The following is a 19,131-nucleotide window of genomic DNA, read 5'->3' on the forward strand; positions in this document are numbered from 1 at the left end:
TGGAATAATCTGTTTTAATATCATGGTTCCAAGGCCTGAAAGAACGATTAACAACATTACGATTAAAAGTGACCCAAGATGCAAAGACTTAAGATATATACCATTTTTTAAAAAAAGAATCATTCTAATTTCTACAGCATAGACGTACTAAAACCTTATCTTTAAAAAAAAATTTTCCCTCCTTTTTATTTTCAACCCTTGACTTAATGAATTTAATGAACAGGATTAGGTTTTATCTTCCTTAATAAATATCCTCTATAGCTTCTCTTACGTCAATAAGAAAGACAAAGCAACTCTTTAGCTAGAAGCTATATAGAGATAAACCAAGATATTTCCTTTAGGTAATAAAGGGGCATAGACAATCACAGCTAGGGCATTGAATTCATGGGGGAAAATGTATTCAGAAATTCTACACCATCCATTAAATGTAATACTTTAGTAATCACCGCTTATCTTCGTCACGGGATCCCTGGTGGTAAGAAAGCTAAGTCGGCCAAGCAAGTGCTGTGAGGGCTGAGGCGGCTTCTGTGACACTGTTATTCTCTAAGTCATGGAGAAAGCCACAGATGTCATCTGGAGTGGTCAATAAATATTAACTGACTGTAGAGATACATTTTTAACTTGGCTCTTCTTTTAGCTGTTCAGGGATTTTACAGAGGGAAAAATACCCTCAAAGTGCTCCTGTTAAAGAATGCATAGTGTTTGGCAATTACTGAAAAATAGGGAAACCAGAGAAAATTACCTGTATTTTAAACACCCTATTGATTAATGGGGCACCACACCTGGACTCTGTGATTATTAAAATTTATATCCCATGTGTTTCTGTTAACTGGTTTACAAATAAGAAGCAAACATTCTAACAGGTTCTTAAGTGAGGAAAATGAAATTTAAAACTAAATAGAAGGAAGATGTAATTCTGTAAATCAATTATGTTAAATATTAATTTGAGCCACATTCAACCACTTCTCATCCACAAAAAACCACAATCATTTGGTTCAGTCTAATTACTGCAGTTAAGGATTTAATTTAACTTGAAACTTTCTGGCAAAAAAGGAAACAAGACAAAGGATGCAATTTTTACCATTAACCAAATTCTCTTAATTAATTAATTTAATTAATTGAGAGAGAGAGAGAGAGAAAATCCCAAGCAGACTTTGCTCTGTCAGCACAGAGCCTGATGCGGGGCTCAAACTCATAAACTGTGAGATCATGATGGTCAAGAGTTAGACGCTTAACTGGCTGAGCCAACCAGGCGCCCCCACCATTAACCAATTCTTTGAGAGATAATATTCTCTGACTGCAAAGAAAGCTACACTCATAAGAATATACAATTTCAGGGTACCTGGGTGGCTCAGTCAGTTAAGTGTCTGATTCTTGGTTTTGGCTCAGGTCATAATCTCATGGTTTGTGGGTTCAAGCCCCACATTGGGCTCTGTGCTGAACACTTCCTCAAAGAGCCTGGAGCCTGCTTCAGAATCTCTGTCTCTTTCTCTCTGTCCCTCCCCTACTTGTGCTCTGTCTCACTCTGTCTCTCAAAAATAAATAAATTTTAAGAAAAAAGTTAAAATAAGTTAAATGAATGGAGTACCAAAGAAAAAAATCCAAGAACAGAACACACAGGGAAGATAAATATTGTCATGTGAAGCTTTTTTAGTTACATGTGAATGACTTTAAGAAGACACAGGAGAATTAGGTCATGCCACAAATGACATTTCTTGTAGGTTACAACAGTTTGAAAACCAATGTACAGAAAAATCAGTGACTATAAAAAATGTAGAGGTTCACAAAATAATTTTAATTATTTAATTATTGACATGACAATTATTCAATTATTTAATCTAATAACTGTCCTTACAAAATTTATTTTCCTGTGGGTACACACACATGTAATCAACAAGTTAAATAAAGCTTCCTTCAGAGGTACTGGGGTGTCTCTGTAGGTTCTAGTGGTGAACCCAGAAGAAGGAATGGCTGCTTCAATAGAAGGAAAAATAAAGGTTTCATGAAGAGGCTTTAATGATTTCTCTCTTTATTTTAATGTTTTTATTTTAATTTTTTGAGAGGGACAGAGCATGAGTGAGGGAGGGGCAGAGAAGGAGGGAGACACAGAATCTGAAGCAGGCTCCAGGCTCTGGGCTGTCGCAGGGCTCGAACTCATGAACTGTGAGATCATGACCTGAGCTGAAGCTGGATGCCTAACAGACTGAGCCACCCAGCTGCCACTCACAAAAAGGCTTTAGAAAGTGAGCAGCTCAGGGTAAGGAAGTGCAGGGCTGAGGCCGAGTATGTGCCCTCGCCCACTGTGCTGGAGCAGAGGGGGAGCCTGGGGAGAGGCAGCTGGAGCAGGGGGCAGGGGTGAGATGACACGTCCCTCCAGGGAGTCCGGATTTCATCCTGCAAGCAGCAGGGAACATGCCTTCGCCTGTCAGAAAGGTTGACCGGTTATTTGGAGGGAAGCAATAGGTGACACAGGGAGAAGAACGGGGGTTAGGGATGGGGGTGGAGAGATGGGTGTAAGAAGTGGTAAGAAAAATTAGTTCAAACTGGGAAATAAAGGGAAAGAATGCCGTGTGCCTTTTCAATGTCACAGTGGGGCATTACTTAACAGGCCTGCCTAATGGTTGCTTAATTCTCTAGTACTGTGCTCTCCACTAGAAAGATAAGGCAAGCCAAACAGGTAATTTTAGCTTTTGTCACATTTTTTTTAAAAAAGGAAAGAGGTGGGATGCCTGAGTGGCTCCGTTGGTTGGGCATCTGACTTCAGCTCAGGTCATGATCTCATGGTGCGCAGTTCAAGCCCCGTGTCAGGCTCTGTGCTGACAGCTCGGAGCCTGGAGCCTGCTTTGGATTCTGTCCCTCCCTCTCTCTCTGTGTCTCCCTCGCTTGCTCTCACTCTGTCTCTCTCAAAAATAAACAAACATTAAAAAGTTTTAAAAATATATTTAAAAAAGGAAAGAGAAGCAAGTGAAATTAAAAATTTTTAAATTTTTATTTATTTTGAGAGAGTAAGAAAGCATGCACACACACGTGTGTGCACAAAGGTCAGTGAGGGAGGGACAGAGGGATGGAGGGAGGGAGGGAGAGAGAGAAAGAGAGAGAGAGAGAGAGAGAGAGAGAGAGAGAGAGAGAGAGAGAGAGAGAGACAATCAGGCTCCACACTGCCATGCAGAACCTGACATGGGTTCGTTCTTCACAAACTGTGAGACCATGACCTGAGCCAAAATCAGGAGTTGTACACTAAACCGACTGAGTCAGCCACGCACCTCACAAATGAAATTAATTTTAATAATAGATTATTTAATTTCATATGTCCAAAATCTTATCATTCAATATGTAATCAATATAAAATGCTGTTATGAGACAGTTTACATTCTTTTTTTTTTGCACAAATCCTAGTGTGTATTTTATACTGACAGTCCATCTCAATTCAGACTAAGCCACATTTCAAGGAATCAAGAGCCACCATGACAAGCAGCTATTACCCTGGACAGCCCAGCTCCAGGGAAATGTATCTTTCTGTGACTTGCTTTTTACTAGTGATTAGGGCTCAGAGTCTGTGAAGTCAGCTGTTAATTTACAGAAGATTAATAAGATGCAAATAATTTCTATAACTTCATGCCAAAAAAATGCAGGCAACAATTTTATTGCCAGGAGAACATTAATCAATGTCGTATGTAACTTATCCATCTATTTTAACATTTTCTCTTCTCTGGCTGCTGTTAGGATTTTATTTATTTATTTTTTTAATTTTTTAAATGTTTTACTTATTTCTGAGAGAGAGAGGGAGAGACAGCATGAGCGGGGGAGGGTCAGAGAGAGAGGCAGACACAGAATCCAAAATAGGCTCCAGGCTCTGAGCTGGCAGTCAGCACAGAGCCCGACGCTGGGCTCGAACCCATGAACTGTGAGATCATGACCTGAGCCGAAGTCAGACACTTCACCAACTGAGCCACCCAGGCGCCCCTGCTGTTAGGATTTTCTTTCTGCTTTTGGTTTCAGCCATTTGACTAAGATGTGCCTGGCTAGAAAGGAGTGAGTGAGAGTATTTCATTGATCTAGCTTGAGACTCTTTGTGATTCTTTTTATTTATTTTCATTTGTTAAATGTTTATTTATTTTTGAGAGAGAGCGCGCGCACATGGGAGCACGAATGAGGGAGGGGCAGTGAGAGATAAGTGATGCAGAAGCAGTTCCTGGCTCTGAGCTGTCTGCACAGAGCCCAAGGCGAGGCTTGAATTCACAAGCTGTAACATCATGACCTGAGCCAAAATCAGACTCTTCACCAACTAAGCCACCCAGGTGTCCCTCTGTGATTCTTGAAAGCACTTGTGCTTTCTGACAGCTTAATCAGCAGTTCTGCAGATGTTCAACATTTCGTATATTCCTTTGACCTGGCTTTGGTGTCCTGCTGGCTCCCTCAATCTTGAGCTAAAAAAATCTATGACCTGTTACTCACTGTATAGTTTTAAAATTATATTTAAAACAGCCGTATTGAGGTACAACTGACATACAGTAACCAGCATATATTTAAAATATATAATCTGATAAATTCTGATATAGGTATACGCTTGTGAAACTATCACCATAATCAAGAGAGTGAATATATCTAGAACTTGCAAAGATTCTTGTTGCCTCTTTATAATCCCTGCCTTCTACCCCTCTCCAGGTAACTGCTGACTTGCTGTCTGTTATGACAGATTAGTTGACTTTGCATTTTTTAGACTTTTATATAAATAAAATCATACAATATATACTCTTTTTGTATGTGTGTGGGAGGGTTTGGGGGTCTGGCTTCCTTCACTCAGCACAAAGCTTTTGAGGTTCAGCTATGTAGTTATGTGTATCAGTAGTTGATTCTTTTTTACTGCTGAGTGGATGCTCGCTGTATGGATATACCACCATTTGTTTATCTTTTCACCCGCTGCTGGATTTGAACTGTTTCCAGCTTGTTATTATGTACTGCACATGAGGGCCTTTTTTTAACTTTCTGAAAATTATACTTGGATCTAAGTACTAAGGAGGCAGAGTCCGTAGGGCTTCACTACTCCCTGCAGGTGGCGAAGGTAAGGGGGGCCCCACGTTGTCAATTCGTGCAGCTGATGGCAAAGCCATCGCCAGAGAGGATCCAGCAGGAACCGAGTGAACAGAAGTGTGCGTGGAAACAAGTGAATGAAGTGAATGGATGCACAAAGACAGAAGACGGGTACGAATGACTTTGAAAACGGGGTCAGGTATGTGGCTGACATTCTCACTTCTGACCACGAATTTGTTTTGGTATTCTAGCAGCAGCTGGGATTAAACCAAGAGCAAGGGTGGCCCAGCCCTAGGTTAGCTAACTAGGGGCCGCCACACTGCCTATGACCTTGTGGTGTGTATGCAATCAGGAGAGACGCTTCTCTCAAAGGGAGTTGAAATGGACTTGAATTTTTCGAGTTCAGATATCCGTTTATGGATTTAGGAGTGACTTGTGCCCTCTTATTCTTTTTTTTTTTTTTAATTTTTTTTTTTTTTATGTTTTATTTCTAGGAGAGAGAGAGAGAGAGACAGCGTGAGCAGGGGAGGGTCAGAGAGAGAGAGAGTCACAGACTGAATCAGGCTCCAGGCTCCGAGCTGGCAGTCAGCACAGAGCCTGACGCGGGACTCGAACCCACGAACCGCGAGATCATGACCCAAGTGAAAGTCGGACGCTTAACCGACTAAGCCACCCAGGCGCCCCATTGTGCCCTCTTATTCTTATCCCTATTCCCACCCCAGTTATGCTCAAAAGAGGACAGGCCAGGAGGGCTGCTGAGGCGCCGGAGCTGGAGGGGAGGGGATACTTTTGATCTGAGCTAAATATCTATTTCACAGATTTGGTAATCAAAGAGGGATTAACGCTTTTTAAAAAATGGTACAGTTACCTGTGCTGGTGCTCCATGTAAAATTCCTGCAAAACGTACCCACCCCCGGTCATTCCCTAGTTAGTACACCTCCTGGGCCAGACCTCGTTTCACTGCCCACATAGAGATGTTTGGTTCTACTGAGCTTAAGATGGAGACTTCTTTTTCTGGCTTTGTCTCCAACAGATCTGCACTGGGGCTTCTCCCAGGGGAGTGGCAGGAAGGGAATAAGAGATCAAGAGGGGCACCTGGGTGGCTTAGTCAGTTAAGCATCCGACTTTCGCTTAGGTCATGGTCTCGTGGTTCATGGGTTCGAGCCCCGCATCCGGCTCTGTGCTGACTGCCAGCTCAGAGCCTGGAGCCTGTTTCAGTCTGTGACTCCCTCTCTCTCTGACCCTCCCCTGCTCATGCTGTCTCTCTCTCTCTCTCCTAGAAATAAATAAAACATTAAAAAAATTTAAAAAAAAAAGATCAAGAGGCGGGAGCCATGAATGATGTTCCAGTAACAAAGGGGCTCTCAACTCCAGCCCGACCCACTCCCTCCTGGGCTGCGGCTCAGTACAGAGCAAGGGCGGGTGAGCCTTGCGGAAGAACCATCTCCAACAGGCCAGAGCGCTCTGCACAACAATGCAGAGCTCTTGCCAATGCAGCTGGAGCCAGTCAGACTTGGTGATACAGGGTGGTGACTAGACCTAGAGACGCAATCAGAGGCTCAGGAGGTACGGGGCCTAGAGAAGTAATCTCCTGCTGGGGGTGGGGAGGGGGAAGGCAGCCTTGTTCCGTTGCTCTCTACTCACGGTTGCCTTCCTCCCCATCCCTCGGACCATCTGTTCGGCCAGGTCGGTAAGCCCCGTCCTTGGCTCTCCCCACCGACCCCACTTTCCTTAGAGCCTATAATTGTGTGCCCCTCCCCCAACCTACCCACCCCGGGGACTTTCGAACATTTCTTTTCCTTGGACACATTTTCAATGTAAAATATCAGACCAAATGACAAATTTTTCTAGGTTTTATTATTTTTCTTATTCCCTCTCTTTGCCACCCAACTTCTCCAGATATGTGCATGGTGCTAGATCCAGTCTGTCACCCACACTGTGTTCTTTTATTTATAGCTGAAATGATTATTCCTGCCTTTAGAGAGATTCAGCCTTTCTGTTCTGAACAAACTATGTGGCTCACTTATTTATATCCGGCCAAAAGTCTGATTTAGTATTTCTCCTCTCTGTCTGTCATGTCCTTGCCAGCCTGATGCTGAACCACAGACATTTTCACCCTGAGAAACTGGGTGGTCCTTGCTTCAAGGCCTGAGTTTTAAGTCTTAATTCCTATTTTTGATTCCCTTTCTCTTCTCTTTTCTAAAGAGCAAGTCTCCAGGGTACTCTGGGAACCAGCCTAGAGGGAAAGAATTTCCAGTTGAAGTTCTAGTAAAGAAATACAAGACAGGCGCCTGCACCCAGGCTGTGTGCTGTAAGAGGAGAGCAGGGTGCCTAAAGAGAGAAGCTGGTGGGCAGGAGGAGAGCAGCACCCAGGCCCAGGGAGAACTGGTACAGTTCATGCTGGCTGGCGTATGACAGTGGCAGGACATACCTGAACCCAAGAGATTGGACTGAAAACTCGTTACAGGACAATTTTCATCCATTCTCACTGCTCTCTACTACAAAATAACTCCACCAAATGCAAGTTATTCCCAGGATTTAATTCACAGCTATGATATTTTTAAACACCAAGCCTGGCTTAATAAGAGAGCTAGAAGAACATGGAGCCGTTGGGGGGTGGGGGGAGTGTCTAAACGTCAATGGGAGCTTTTGAGGAGGCATCAGCTCATCAGTAAGACTCACAGGGAACCAATAAGGGACAAATTTTAGATATTTAAAAACAAAAAACAATTTAAAAACAAAAAAACAAAGTGATGATTATTTCTCATGTGATTATATTTTTCCTAAATATTTCATAATAGGTTACAGTTTTGTCATTATCTTAATAAAAACAGTACTACTGGGGACAATGCGTGACATGCCTATGAAGCCACCTCCACATCTCCGCCATCCTGACAATGATCCACACTGCAGGTGGACAGTCGGGGACACTAAGAGCCCCCCGATATCAGTGCACAGGAAGACTCATGTTTAAATTGCAAGGGGTGGGATTCCTACTCCAGTATTGCTTCCCTTGACCTGCTGTAGCTCTTGAACACTTGAACTAGTAGCACAAGGTGAGAACTCTTGAGTCCCATGTGGTGTTCTCTAATTCTTCTCGGCAACTGACCATGCTACTGTGATATTGTACTAGAAGACGATGACCAAAAATCTGGTCTTTGACCCAGTTCCTGGTACAAAACTCCCAAAACCCTTGTGATTTCCTGAATGACAGGAGCATCTTTTGTTATAATACTTGGATTTAGTCCTTGGTTCCTGACACAATAACTTTAAAAATTTTCCTAATCTCCACTGTGTATGGCTTTCTATGCTAAGGTTATGGCTGCCTTCTCCCTCCCCCCGGATACCTTCAGGACTGGGGCTGGTCACCAGAAAGACTAAGGGGTGATTAAAGGGTGGAACTTTCAGCCCCACTACCAGCTCCAGGGAGAGGAGAAGGGGGGAGATTGAGTTAATCACTAAAGGCCAATGGATTTAATCTATCATGTGGAGCTTCCATAAAAAACCCTAAACAACAGTGAACAGGGTTTAGATAGCATATGGGTTGGTTAATGCATCAGACGTCAGGAGGGTCATGTGTCCCAAATTCTCCAGGGACAGAAGCTCAAAGTCCCGTGTTCACAACTTTTCTGGACCTCACTCTATATATCTCTTCATTGGGCTGTTCATTTACATCCTGCATAATAAACCGGTAAGAGTAAATAAAGTGTTTCCCTGAGTTCTGTGAGCCATTCCAGCAAATTATCAAACCTGAGGAGGGCTTGTGGGAGCCTCTGAATTGCGGACCCGTCAGGAGTATGAGCGCCCTGGAATTGTGACTGGCAGCTGAAGTTGGGGCAGTCTGGAGGGCTTAAGGGCTCAGCCCTTAGCCTGGGGGTGTCTGTACTAACTCCAGGTAGTTCGTGTCACAGTTGAATTAAATTGTAGGCCACCCGGAATCATATCTGCAGAGAGCTTGAGAAGTTTTTTGGTGTGAAAAACCCACACATTTTCAGAATGTGTGTCAGAAGCGTTCTGTGACTAGTAATAGATCATAATAGGAGCCACATTATGTTCTCAATCATTGGATTTGCCATGAAGCCAAAAATCTCTGATGATTACATCTGAGTAAAAGGGTTCAATATGAAGATTTATGTATGAAAAGTAGTAGCTACCCATTCATTTGCAGTAATAGTGGGCTTTTATATATTCACCAACCACCTAATCATTACAGAGCAACATGTGTGTGCAACATGATAGTAACCAAGCCAGGCTCTGGGTTATAATACCTACAACTTTTTCTGCTCTATGAAATACTAATCTGGGGCTCCTGGGTGGCTCACCAGTTAAGCATCCAACTCTTGGTTTTGGCTCAGGTCATGATCACACGGTTCATGGATTCTAGCCCTGCAATGGGCTCTGTGCTGACAGTGCAGAGTCTGCTTGGGATTCTCTCTCCCCCTCTCCCTCTACCCCCTCTTCCACTTGTGCTCTCTTTCTCTCAAATAAATGCACTTAAAAAAAAAAAACTTTGTTTAAAACCAAAAGACCCTAATCTATGTTTTAAGTGGGTTGTTACGTTATTTCTCCGTGAAAACTACTCTTCCTTCTGTTCTTGGAATGGTCCCAAGAAGATCATGGTGCTTTGAGGACTGACACAGAGAATTTCTGAAGCCAAGCATGATCGATCACCCTCATGCTGTGACCAGAAAGGTCCATTCCTCATCTAGCTAGGGACTCAGGGAAAGTGTGTGATGAAAGTTGTTTAGGGACCATCACCAGAATTCTCTGCTCTCTCTTGACATGACAACCTCACACCCTCACTTCGCTGCCTGGTGTTGAAACACGGTTATGAGAAATGCTGGAGTGTGCACCGAGCCAGTTAGCAAAACAGATGATGGGGTCCTGAGAAGACATCGTTTTCTGCATATAGTCATCAACAGGGATGGCAGCACCATGACAGATCCGCTGGAAAACACCCTCACACACTCCTGGAGGGACTCGTTCCTTGGACCATCATTTACAATGTCTTTTCTTAAAGGTTATTCTAAGCTGCAAGCATTAGCAAGCATCTCAGCATGATTAATAGAAGACAAGGAAGCCACTTCTAGAGATAAAATATAACTACAGTGTATGCCAGCAAAATGGTCAAATAAATCCTGATGCCTCTGCTTATCATGGGCTGTATTAAAAAGAAATTAACTCTAGAGGTCAAGATAATACTGTGGCATAGAGAGAGAATTATTGCTCTCCCTGAAGACTTTTCTCCCCGAGGCAAGACAGCACATACCCTAGATTAAACTTTCCTCAGCAGATCTTGGAATTCCATCAATCTTTCATTATGGTCTGGCTCAGAGAACCCCTCTGACTAGATGTCAGTTAGGAAGCTCTCCATCCTCCAGGTGGAGACCTCCATTGACGCCAAGGGAAAGAAACAATGGCAAAGGGAAAAGAGAGGTAACTTTCAGATTAGTGCAGAAAAACCCAAGAGGCCCACTCTTTCTGAATCCCTGTCCGCCCTTTATCATTGGCAACTGCTCCCAGTTTAGAAGGGAAGTCTCCTTGGCGCAAGCACTGTTGTGTTGCCCACCGTGTGATGCGGCTGATGGGAACGAATACTCACACTCACTCGCTTGCTCACAAAAGCTTCTCGAATGTCCTCCCCGCGGCCGACGCGCCTCCTGCACCGTGTGCAAGTGGCTGCCTCTGTGTGGAAGTGGCTGCCTCCATTAGCCTGTGCTACCTCAGGGGTCCCCAAGGAAGGGTGAAGGCTGGAGCCAGAAACTGCCCCGGATATTTGAACAAAGAAAATATCATACCAAGAACTGCATGTAGGTAACTAAAAAGGCAAAAAGGAAGCAGAAAGAGGTTACACGGAAGCAACACTGCAAAGAGGAGCGGGGGCACCATGACCTATAGGGCTGAAGGAAAAAGCACAGAGGTTGGGATTATTAAAACATGGAAGCCTGGAGGGGCTCCACAGAGGAGGACACTGAGGAAGGGGAACGCTGATGCAGTGCTGTAATCTCCAGGCTTGAAGGAGGGGCCCCAAGGCCTGGGGACCCAGACCGGACACCAGCCGGCTGTGCTGGGGGCTCTGAAGAAGGGCGTGAAGAAGCTCGTTCTGCATGCTGGGAATGTTGGGAACACCTCAGAGTGCAGTCTGAACTGATGCAATGGCAGGAAGCAGCTTTTCTGGGGTGATGCCCACAGAAACAGGAAGCGGAGTAAGGAGCAGGCCTCTTCTTCCTCCTCCAGCCTCGCGGTCTTCTAGTCAGAGCCTGGCAGGCAGTCAACCAGAGCAGCACAGAAGGATTCTGCAGAGTCTCGGCCTCAGAGAGCTGAGCCCCCCGACCCCCGCAAAGGCTGGGTGTAGAGCGGAGACACAGCAGTTACTACCTGGCTCGGGAACCAGGTCAAGGCTCGGAAAGCTCAGGTGACTCATCTCCACACCACACCAGAATGCTAGTTGTTCCACCTCTTCTTTTCCGACACTTGGCAAGTGTCCACCCAGCTCCATTTCCCAGAGTCCCTTGCAGCTGCGTGTGGCCAATGGGATGTGAACAGAATGGGAATATACGTGAGGGATGCAAGTTCCAGGTCGTCTTGCAATTTCGAGACAAGTCCCTTGGCCTGGTCAGACTAGGACGACACACTAGGACGACAGCCACAACCTAAAAGGATTGTGAGCCTGCATGGTACCGAGCTGTGCCGTGAGACGGTACTGCATGTTGCAGACTGTAACAGGAGAACGGATCTCTAGTGTTTCAGACGGTGGACCTTAGAACACTGGGTGCAGCAGCCCAACCGTACCCTATTTCATATGAAAAGGGTCAGGTCTAGGATAGCAGCAGGGCTGAGCAATGCTGACAGGTACCCCGAGGGATGCTGGGAGAACTGAGGTACAGGTAGGGAAGGAGAGACCATCAAAAAGGACTTTGCCTTTCTTACAGCGACCTCCTAGAGCAGCCGCTAATTCTGCTCTGTATGCATTAGTATTCTAATGCTCTTTCTCTAAAGGGGAGGAAGGCATCCTGGGTCCCTTATGGCTGGGTCTCTATTCCTTTTTTTCTTTTTTTAAGCAACCCTCTAAAGATGTAAAAACAAAACCATTCCTAGCTCAAACCCATACAAAACGAGGTCTCAGGGCCCTCATTTGTCAACTCCTGCTTTCATTTTGCAACTATGGTCTTATCTCCTCAATTAAGAAGCCAGATCTTGGGGCACCTGGGTGGCTCCGTTGGTTAAGCTTCCAATTTTGGCCCAGGTCATGATCTCCCGGTTCGTGGGTTCAAGCCCCACGTCAGGCTCTGTACTGGCAGCTCAGAGCCTGGAGCCTGCTTCAGATTCTGTGTCTCCCCCTCTCTTTGCCCCTCCCCTACTTGCACTCTGTCTGTCTCTCTCAGGAATAAATACACATTAAAAAAATAAAAAAAAAAATAAAAAAAAAAAAAAGCCAGATCTTTAAGGACAAGGACCAGGCCATAGAGATCAAGGGCCTCCCTCCCGACCCTTGGTTGTTTTAGACCATCTGTCATCTCTTGTCAGGATGAACAGAGGAGCCTCCTATTAGGACAGAAGAAAGTCTCAGGAGTCTGGTCCCTGCGCTGTCGGAGCCTGAAGGATCATCTAAGGTAAGTCACACCCTCTGTCCTGAGCTCCCTAATCTCTAAATAAAGAGGTTGGGAGATGTTTCTACTAAACTGCTTTTTCAATTTAAAAGCCTCTGAGTCAAAGTTTTACATATTTTAATTAATTAACCCCAGTATTACTCAGGACCCTCCTGCCCCCCCATCCTACCCCCAAATTAAGCAGTGTTTTCAACAGAAATGAAAACAAGACAACAATGGCAGCAAAACAAGAGGAAGAACTATGTGTCACAAGAGGCTTCTAAAACAACTCAGACCAGGCAGGGTCTTGCTGGCTAAAACCAGGTGGGACTATCCTAAGCGATGAGAATATGAAAAAAAATATATTTGGTATACTTGAGACTCACTATATTCTTTAGATAAAAGTCTCCTGAGATCTTGACCAGATAAAACAATTATGTCAAGGTTAAATTCATTTGGAAATTCATGAATAATCTATCATGAATAATCTATGATGTGTACAAAGCATCTTCTAGAAAGACAGGTTTCATAATACAAACTCTGAGCATAAATCATATCACAGGATCAACATTTAATCTGAGAAAGTGATTAAAATTTTTTTTAATGTTTATTTTTTAGAGAGAGAGAGACAGAGTGTGAGTGGGGGTGGGCCAGAGAGAGAAAGGGAGACACAGAACTGGAACCAGGCTCCAGGCTCTGAGCTGTCAGCACAGAGCCCAATGTGGGGCTCGAACTTGTGAATCGTGAGATCATGACCTGAGCTGAAATAGGACGCCTAACCAAGTGACCTACCCAGGCACCCCATCCAAGAAAGCACTTTTTAAAAAGCACTTGTGCCCAGTGGCTGTGGTCACTGCTATTAATTATGAAGGGATATTATCTTGATTCTAGCACGCCCGATAGGCTCTCCATTTATGAATACCTATTAAAAGTAATTCCAATTTTTCTTAAAAACAAAGACAGCAATCTAGTGTTGGCACTAATTTTAATGAATGAGTTGACTGACCAGAGAAGCATTTTTCAAAGTGTGTTCCATATGACTGTAATTCCATGAAGAAAAGGGTCCCAGTGAATATCAGCGCCGGAAAACCTCCAAGAGGGTCCAGAGAAAGGGGCTCTTTGCACTTTGTTTGACCCAGTTTCCCAACTGACCCTAAAATCTTTTTCCCTCTCAAGCACAGCGAATGAACATCCTACCTCATTGGTGCCCCACAGACACGGCTACAGACGTCACTCGGGGGGGGGGACACACTACGTATGGGGTCTGAAACCCTCTGACTATCCCATCCACCCGGTTTCCTTTCTCACGGGAAGCAGAAGGGATCAGCAGATACTACTGCAGGCGGGCAACGTACGCAGGGATCCGTGTGCCCAGATCCTTCCCAGAATGCGGGTCCGTATCTACCACAAGGGAGGAGGGGAATCCCTGTTAAAAGTCCCTCATGTTCAGAAACTATGTTTGCTTGCTTTGGGTACCTGAATGAAAGAAGAGGGGGAAGGCTGTTTCCCAGGGTCTGGATGAGTAAGAAGAGAGCGGGGGCCAGCAGTTGGCATGGGCCCCTGACACAGGCTCGGGGAGTCCTCCCGCCCGTCCTCAAAAGACAGCCGGCAGGCTCACGGAGACAAGGGAGGTGGCTCTCCGGTGGTCTGTCTCGGTCACCGGGGGCCAAGTGCCAGCTCTAAGGCCCGGGCCACGTGTACCTGTGCGGACGCCCTCCTTCCCACAGCAGGAAGCGTCAGGGCAGGTGAATGTGGGTACTCCCCAGTGCTGCCTTACGTTGGAAATACAAGGCTTACGAAACCCCTTTTGCCAAACTTGAGGTCTGGAAGCCTTATATTTATCTCACTGTGATCAAAAGGAACCAAAGTACAGGGGTGCCTGGGTGGCTCAGTCCGTCAGGCATCCGGCTCTTGGTTGTGGCTCAGGTCATGATCTCGAGGTTTTGTGAGTTTAAGCCCTGCGTCAGGTTCTGCACTGGCAGCGTGGAGCCCGCTTAGGATTCTCTCTCTCTCTCTCTCTCTCTCTCTCTCTCTCTCTCCCCCTCTCTTTCTCTCTCCTCTGCCCCTCCCTTACTCACGCTGTCTCTGTCCCTCTCAAAATAAATAAATTAAGTTAAGAAACAAAAGGAGCCAAAGGATAGAACAGCCAAGAGAGAGGAGGTAGCTCTCTCTTTCCTGGGTAATAATGCAAAAGGGTTCTATGAAACACCACAATAAAGGCAGGCACAACCCTCAAGAATAAGGCCAGCACTTCAGCCCAGTCCAGCAATGACCCCCACCCCACAGAGAGCCAACTTCCGGTGTGACTGCAACTCCTTCCACCGTCCAAGGTGAGAGGGTTCTCCGAATCAACCTTGGAGCTCGGTGGGGGGTGTCACAGCCAGATCACCTCCTCATCCAAAGTAAACTTACCCCCTAAGAAAACTTCTCCAGAGCAACTCAAAACCACTAGAAAGCCTTAAGATAGTGCTACACCCAGAGTAACTTTATAAATTCAGAAACTCCACGGCTCAGTGAAGCACTCTGAATTTCAAGAAAGATTTTGCGCCCTTCGAGCCTCTGGAATACACTTTTCTTCTTCCTTTGAACAACATCAAGAAATCCCCTCAGAGCCTTTGCAAACGAATATACTGCCCTGGTTTTCTGTGTGCACCTGGTACCACTAACTGACCAGCAGATTATTACAGGGGGAGGGGGAGAGAACGCAACCGCAGGAGTGCCGCTTGCGAAGCACATAGCAGAGCGTCAGTGCCGGGTAAGCTGTCCATGAATGTCAGGGACAGTTACTGGCGTTGCCATGAAATGGTTATCTTGTTACTCACCAGAGAACACACAGCCCAACTTCCAAGGACTGTGCCTCCTGAGTTATAGATCCAACCAGCAAGTCTTTGCTGGGCACCTAGAGTGCTGAGCTGGGCGCCTAAAGGGCTGCATTCACTGCGTTGTCTCTTCCTCACATTTCATTCAACATATCTTTTTAGAATTCAGAGACAGAAACACAAAGAGAGAGAGAGAAAGGGAGAAGGAGAGAGAGAGAGAGAGAGAGAGGGAGAGAAAAGAAATCTCCTAAGAGATTCCTTTTTTTTCCATAAGGAAAGTTACAAAGGAATGCAAAATGGGCTCATTTTTGCAAGCAAAATGAAACACTGTTATGTTTTATTCATGCCAAGTTCATCCCTTTCCTTTGCAGCATTACAAATTGAATTTGCTCTTGTAAATTGCTGTAAGAAAAAAAAGAATTAAAAGCAAAAGAAAGTTTTAAAAAAAAGACAGGAATACAAAAGCTCTTTCTTCTAGGGAATGAAGACTCAAGGGACCAATGGGGAGAAATAGAATCTTTCACTGGCAAACATACTTTTTTATTTACTGCTTCCAAAAGCAATGCAACTCAAGGGCCCCCAACCCAGTACAGGAGCTTGAGGTCCTTGACAGCCAAAGTGGAGCCCTGAGGGAATTTTTAAATTACACTTATCTGTTAACACGAGTAAGAATAAGAAGTGGTTTCAAAAACATGGTTAATCGAGCCCACATTTCAAAAAACATAACCGAGGCGGAATTCACACTGCTATCATAGGGGGGCAGCAGGCGGGGAGGGGGGGTGTCTCCTTGCCTTGGAGGTTGTAGGAAAACTAAACTCATCCTGTCTGCAACAGACCTCATCCCTCTGTATCAAATGATAAGCTGTCCTTGAAACCTCCCTGAGGTCTGAATAAACCCCTCCCATATTCACCCTGTCTTTGAAAGGAAGCAGTGTAATTAGATGTATTCTGTTGCCTCCAAGAATCAAGAGCTAACCTTCATTAACCATTTACCACATTAACTGTGCCAGTTGACAGCACATACACAATTGTATATATATATACAACATACACAAAAGCTTTGTGGCCCCTATTAAGATCCCCATTTGACAGATGAGGGAAACTGAGATTCAGAGCTTGAGTAATTTTGTCAACTGGAGTTTTGAATATATTTTTTTTATCCCTGACATGTGGCATTTGGCCTCAACTTCAAAAACTGTGTAGGCTGAAAACGTCATCAACGAAAATCTGCTCACGGCTTTATCTTAAGAAAGGTTCACAACCCCATCTAGTTGTACATGCATAAAATGATCTTTATTGTGACTCCTGCCTTGAAAACAACCTTGGGACAGGAACCAGGGAAGGATTGAGAATCCTACACCCTTCCATTAAGGCTAACGTTCTTAATGATGAACAAACATCATCAGGCATTTTCCTTGTAAATTTAACCAATTCATGTCGACTCATCACCTGCGGTGCTATAGCTCTGGCACAGTAAGAGGATGACAGGTGTGTACGCACAAATTACCCACTCGTCCCCCCCCCCCCCCCCCCCCCCCCCCCCCCCCCCCCCCCCCCCCCCCCCCCCCCCCCCCCGCCCCAGTGCACCTGGCCCAGCTGTCACCATTCATCACTCCGTTACAAAAGCTCAGGAAGCTCTATCCAATCAGCACGCAGAAGGCACTTCCGCTTTCTCTTTTGCAGACCTTTTATTCTTACGTTTGGTTGTAGCGAAAATGCTTGTTCTTGGACTGATGAGTGCAAAACCAATTTTCTTTCTGGCTTGGGACTTGGAAATGAATCAAAAGACTACCAAATCCAACAGGATAAGCCAAGGCAGAGCCCCTAAGAGAGGACCACACGACCCAATACACCAGAATGCCCCGGAATGGAACCCTAAGCCCAGGAGAGTCATCTTTCTGTCATCTGGGATTTTCAGCTGCTTTCCTCCATTTCCAATAAAGCAATAACAAATCATCCTCTGCCCGATCCCTAAAAGCTAGGAGATCCTTAGATACTTTGAGAGCTGCCAAAGGTTAACTATAATTTAAGAGCTGAATGCATTTAATGTAGCCCAATTACTTAACAACGGTATCCGAGTAGGAGGTCTGCGATAAGTACCACTTCATTATTTAGACTATGAATGTGAACTTCCTTGCTTCCAGCCACCCCGGAGAACAGAGGATTCACAACACATCTAAGAAAAACTTGCTGTAAATAACAAATGTTCAGTAGAATTTCGGAAAAACATTGCATGGAATTTTGATGTGACCAGACATATCAAGATGTTAAAAAAGATCAGGCAGCCCCAAACCCCAGAAGTTCCTAATCACCATGCTTTTATGATCTAAAGCTTGCGGTACCACCTCTCCCTTCAAGCAAGCCCTCTAAGGAGACACCAAAAGGAGGGCTTCTGAAATGGCTATGATTAACCCAGACTGCAGAGAGGGGACAGGGAAAGAGACAGGGGTCCAGAGAGCCTGGGTGAGTTAGCAACTCAGAGGAGGAGGAGGAGCAGAAGGGGAAAGATGGAGAGCATGAAGACAGGATCCAGAGTTGATAAGAGGTTTGAGGGGCAAAAACCAGGAAGGGAAGTGGTTTGGAGGGTTTATGAACTAGGGAGAGAGATGTGCTTTATTTAATCTTTTACATTTCTAAGGACAGTTTAATGTCACCTTTCATGTTCAGCGAGGACAACAACAGCGAGGCCACGCTTGGTGTGAAGGTTAAGACTGGAGCAGGTGGAGAGGGGATGAGTGACGGCAGCACCGCAGGGTACTCACCGGCCGTTGTCACGGCCCACGCCCCACACGCGGATGCTCGCGATGGGCTGAGAGTGGAGCACGGTGCGGTCCATGGGGTCCACCAGGCTGAGCGTGTCATTCTCCAGGATCAGGTACATGTCTTTCCCCTGGGACCCAAAAGAAAACATGCTCTTTTTCTCGGGAAGCAAAGGGTCGTGATGCGTGGAGCCATCTAGGGACATCATTTCAAGGGGCAAAAGAAGCCACCCCTGGAGTCTATAATTTGTATTCCTAAGAAAGCAACATCCTCTCCTGACTAAGCATAAGTCTGGGGTGCCTGGGGGGCTCAGTCGGTTAAGTGTCCGACTCCTGGTTTCGGCTCAGGTCATGATCTCACAGTTTGTGAGTTCAAGTCCCACATTGGGCTCTGTGCTGACAGGATGGAGTCTGCTTGGGATTCTGTCTTCCTTTCTCTCTGTCCCTCCCCTGCTTATGCTCTCCCTTCCTCCCTCTCTCTCAAAAATAAAAAAAAACTTAAGAAAATATGCATGAATCTTTCCTATTCCCCCCACACCCAATTTCTCCCTCCCTTTCCAAGTCCTCCGAAATGTGTCACTAGCCTGCCTTATAGCCAGCTCTTGTTTTTCATTATTTACAATTCTGATCTTGACTTGGGGGAAGGAAGGCTAATGGACGGAAGGGTTCCCTGGAGAGAATCTGGTCTTTCGCTAACTCCATGCCTGTCATTCTCACTACCTGTCTCTCTCTAGCCCTTCCTCTCTGGTCAGACCCTAGCAGGCATGTCCTCGAGGGCCTTCCCACAACTGTGACCATCCCATCCTTTTCTTGGCATTTACAGCACTTTGCATCTATGTGATTTGGTTGACAAGTGGCAGGTGCCTTTGTGACATCTCTGGGTACTACAACAGCTAGTGTTTATAGGACTTCATCACATCGCAGATATTATGC

General features: G+C 45.3%; 1 protein-coding gene across 10 annotated transcripts in view; it reads right to left on the bottom strand.

Annotated features, from left to right (window-relative positions):
* Positions 1 to 19,131, bottom strand: part of APBB2 (amyloid beta precursor protein binding family B member 2) — a 379,646-nt gene that overhangs the window by 56,185 nt on the left and 304,330 nt on the right. For all 10 annotated transcript variants that reach the window (XM_039227003.1, XM_039227004.1, XM_039227011.1 and 7 more), the window contains one exon: positions 18,202 to 18,329. In XM_039227003.1, coding sequence (XP_039082934.1) covers positions 18,202 to 18,329 — 128 coding nt within the window. The remainder of the gene's footprint in view (positions 1 to 18,201; positions 18,330 to 19,131) is intronic.

This window comes from Hyaena hyaena, unplaced genomic scaffold (assembly GCF_003009895.1).
Source record: "Hyaena hyaena isolate Hyena2069 unplaced genomic scaffold, ASM300989v1 scaffold_24, whole genome shotgun sequence".
Classification (NCBI taxonomy): domain Eukaryota; kingdom Metazoa; phylum Chordata; class Mammalia; order Carnivora; family Hyaenidae; genus Hyaena; species Hyaena hyaena.